The sequence below is a fragment of the Manihot esculenta genome, chromosome 10 (assembly GCF_001659605.2).
Source record: "Manihot esculenta cultivar AM560-2 chromosome 10, M.esculenta_v8, whole genome shotgun sequence".
NCBI classification, from domain to species: Eukaryota; Viridiplantae; Streptophyta; class Magnoliopsida; order Malpighiales; family Euphorbiaceae; genus Manihot; species Manihot esculenta.
In genome coordinates this window covers 12,916,611-12,920,383 of record NC_035170.2, presented here as the reverse complement: position 1 = coordinate 12,920,383, position 3,773 = coordinate 12,916,611, and the positions used below count along the sequence as shown (strand labels likewise).

The following is a 3,773-nucleotide window of genomic DNA, read 5'->3' as shown; positions in this document are numbered from 1 at the left end:
ATGGAACAAAATCAGAACAAGAACAAAGGAGTTGCTGCAGATTGCAGTACTAGTAGCGATGACGTTGAGAGATATTTCAACTCGTTGCCTGTTGGGTATCGATTCGCTCCTAGTGATGATGAGCTGATTCGTTATTATTTACTGAGAAAGATCAACAATGAACACTTGCCTCCTAATAGAATTCATGTGGTTGATTTATATAACTATAGCCCTCAACAGCTCGCAGGTACGTCGTATTAATTTTGCATGCACGCACATGCATGTCCTTCTTCTTCTTCAATAATGTAATTTTTTTTTTTTGGGTTTTCTTTGTTTTGCTGCAGAAACCTATAAACTGAATAGAGAAAGAGAAAGCCAGTGGTATTTTTTCACGAGTAGGGAGAAAAAGTACCCGAAAGGATCTAGACCGAAACGAAACGCAGGGGAATTAGGATATTGGAAGGCTACAGGAACTGATAAAGCAATCCTAGATGGAAAAAAACCTCTGGGATTCAGAAAGTCTTTGGACTATTATGAGGGGAGGCAGCGTGATGGAACCAAAACCAACTGGAAGATGCATGAATATCTTCTTCATCAAAGCCTTGTTCCTTCAGGCGCTACGGCCAGAGGCAAAAACCCACTGCAGCCTAAGCAGGTATTCATAATTTTTTTTCTATAAAAAATTTATTATTTAGTTCATTTCATTAGTTTGTCCATCATTTAACTTTTATTATTTGTTATCAGAAAACCCATTATTAGTAAAAAAAAATTATTATTTAATATTTTAGTATCAAGAGAATTTAGACTTTTAATGGTTAAAATTAAATTAATAGAGTGATTAATTATTAAATTTCTTTTAAATTTTAAAGATGTTTTAATATGTTTTTTATTCATTGATAAATTAATGAATTTAGGTAATCAGTTAATTTTTTATATTATATAAATATTTTAATAGATTTCTTAAAAAATTCAATAACTATTTTTTATTATAACTATAAAATTATGTTAACTAGAAAAAATAATAATCTTTATGCGTTTATATATTTTTTGGGTCAGTTAGATGAATGGGTTCTCTGCAAGATTTACAACAACAAAGCAGAAGGCAAGAAAAACAAGAACGATGAAGATGGAGGAACTGTAAATGCAGAAACAGAAATTCCACATGCTGATGATTCCACTGCACAGCCTCTACTGTGTGATAATTCTTTGATGATTTTCAAAGAATACGAGAATGGTTATGGGTCTTATTTGCTTCCTCCTCTTTCTTGTGATCCTCCTCAGCCAATCTTGAATAACATGGACTATAATCCTCCACCAAATCCTCCACCAATGGACAACACATTCAATAATAACTTTGCCTATAATGTGCAACCAATCCAAACCGATTACCCTCCTTTTCATTATAGCAATGGCTTTCAACCCATGTATGGATGTGGGGATCAAATTTCTAACTGCATGGAGACGGCCACCATGAATGATCATCTTTTACCTCCAGCTGAGGAACCCGCCTATGGACGTGGGGATCAAGTTTGGGATATTAACTGCATGCAGGATATTATCAGCATGCAAACGGCCACCAGGAATGATCATCTTTTAATGCCTGTTGAGGTCTATGAACGTGGGGATCAAGTTTGGGATATTAACAGCATGTAAATGGCCACCAAGAATGATAATCTTTTTGTGCCAGCTGAGGAACCCATCTGTGGACGTGGGAATCAAGTTTGTGATATTAATAACTCCATGCAGACAACCGCCATGAATGGTTATCTTTTAATGCCAGATGGGGAACACATCTATGGATGCGGGGATCAGCTTTGTGATGTTAACTGGAAGGAGACGGCCGCTATGAATGGTGTGCTTTTAGTGATAGCTGAGGAATCCAGTCCGTTGCTCGAACCTGCAGTTGCTGAGACGAGTACCAGGGAATTTGATGCTCAACCTAGCTCTTCAAATCAGCCTATGCCTGTTGAAGGAGCTTATGATCATGCATCTTCATTGCACAGAGAGGAGGAGAGGCAGAACTCCCTGTTTGATATGCTGCATTGGTCTGGATAAATTTTGTAAGCCCCATTATGAATTTTTCTTATTTTCTTTTTCGTCCGACTATTCTAAAAAATTTTTAAAAAAATGATAATAAAAAGTACCATGGTTTAACGCATATTTTATTTCATAGTATGAAGTATACTTTATGATAAAAAAATCATAAGGCATGAGATATGATAGGGAATAATTAATATTAAATTTTATAATAAATTTAAATTATAATTTAACTTGTAGTACCACATTCATCGAAGGCCTAGGATACCCTTTTAAAAAAAAATTTCACTTTCAAACGTTTATGATTCTGATATGAAGCGATTAATCTTAGATTTTATGACAAACTTAAATTGGATTTAATTTCTACTGCTAACTTTCATGGAAGTCCATAATAATTTTTTTTTAAAAAAAATTTTCAAGATATATGATTTTTTAAAGTTATAAATTTATCACAAAATTTAAGGTCAAAATTCTATTAAGTCAGTTTTGTCACAAAATTCAAGTATAAAATTCTATTGTTAAAGGAGTTAATTTTATAATTTTATTATTCTTTTAGATTTTTTCTTAATTTTTTATATTAAAATTTTTTCTATTATAATATAGTTATTTTTTACCTTTTAATTTTTAAAAATTTAATAAAAAAATTTGATTTTTAACTTTTTATTTTCTAAATTTTGTTTTAATTAAATTTTATTGGTTAAAATTCCTTAAAAGTCTAAACAGTGTTTGTTAATAGTGTATTTGTTAATAGTGTTTGTTAATAGTCTAAACAGTGTTTCTATTAAATTTTGTTTTAATTAAATTTAATAATTTTTTGAAATGTTATAATAAACTTTTATAAAATTTAAATTTTAACAATCAATGATAAAAAGATCATAATACTAACTGATTTTTTTGAAAATTATAAATTAAATTACATATTTGACTTTTATATATATATATATATATATATATAAAATGAAAACTGATGAGTAAAATATAAGATCTCTCAAATTTACTCAGATGTATTTACTATTTAATTAAATTTGTGAGTGTAACTTTTTTATATATATTTAGATTTTATTAAATAATTATAATAATCGTTAGTTGTTGTAGTGAGTTATTATAATAATAAATATTAGTTCGGTTAGCGATTAATTAAATATCACAATAAATAATTTTTTATAAATCATTCTTTTAATTATTAAATAATATATTTTACCTGAGTTAAAACATTGAACGTCATTACTTAAAAATTGATCGTCGATGTGGAATAGAATATTTTTTCTAAGGCATTGACTTAGGGCATTTTCTGAAAATTGAGAGGTTACATATAGAGATATTTTTAATTAAATTAAATTATATTTATTATTAATTTTATAATTATTTTATTAAGTTTAAATAATTTTAATTATTTTTATTTAATTAGGAATAAAGAATAATAATTTAAATTATTGTTACTAATATTTATTCATAAGAAATATTTTTAAATTACTAGTAAATTCTCATTATAACTATAAATAGAAATTTAATATATTTATATTATAAAGTATTACTTTTTATAAGACATTGTAATCTGTATATAAACACAGTTATTTCAATATAGAAGATACAAAAAAATTGCCCATGTTCCTCTACCTCTTTAATTGGCTCTATAGATTCCATTTCCTTACCTAAGACAGTAAAGGATGCCTTTGCCCATTCTGAATGGTGTGATGCAATGCTTGAGGGAGTCAAGACTCTAGATGAAAATCATACTTGTAAACTAGTTGTTTTAC

At 28.6% G+C, this 3,773-nt stretch overlaps 1 protein-coding gene across 1 annotated transcript; it reads left to right on the top strand.

Annotated features, from left to right (window-relative positions):
* Positions 1-1,632, top strand: LOC122724814 (NAC domain-containing protein 1-like). Its single transcript, XM_043960674.1, has 3 exons — positions 1-226; positions 324-634; positions 1,036-1,632. The coding sequence occupies exons 1-3, from the start codon at positions 1-3 to the stop codon at positions 1,630-1,632; spliced, it is 1,134 nt and encodes a 377-aa protein (XP_043816609.1).
* The last annotated feature ends 2,141 nt before the right edge of the window (positions 1,633-3,773 follow it).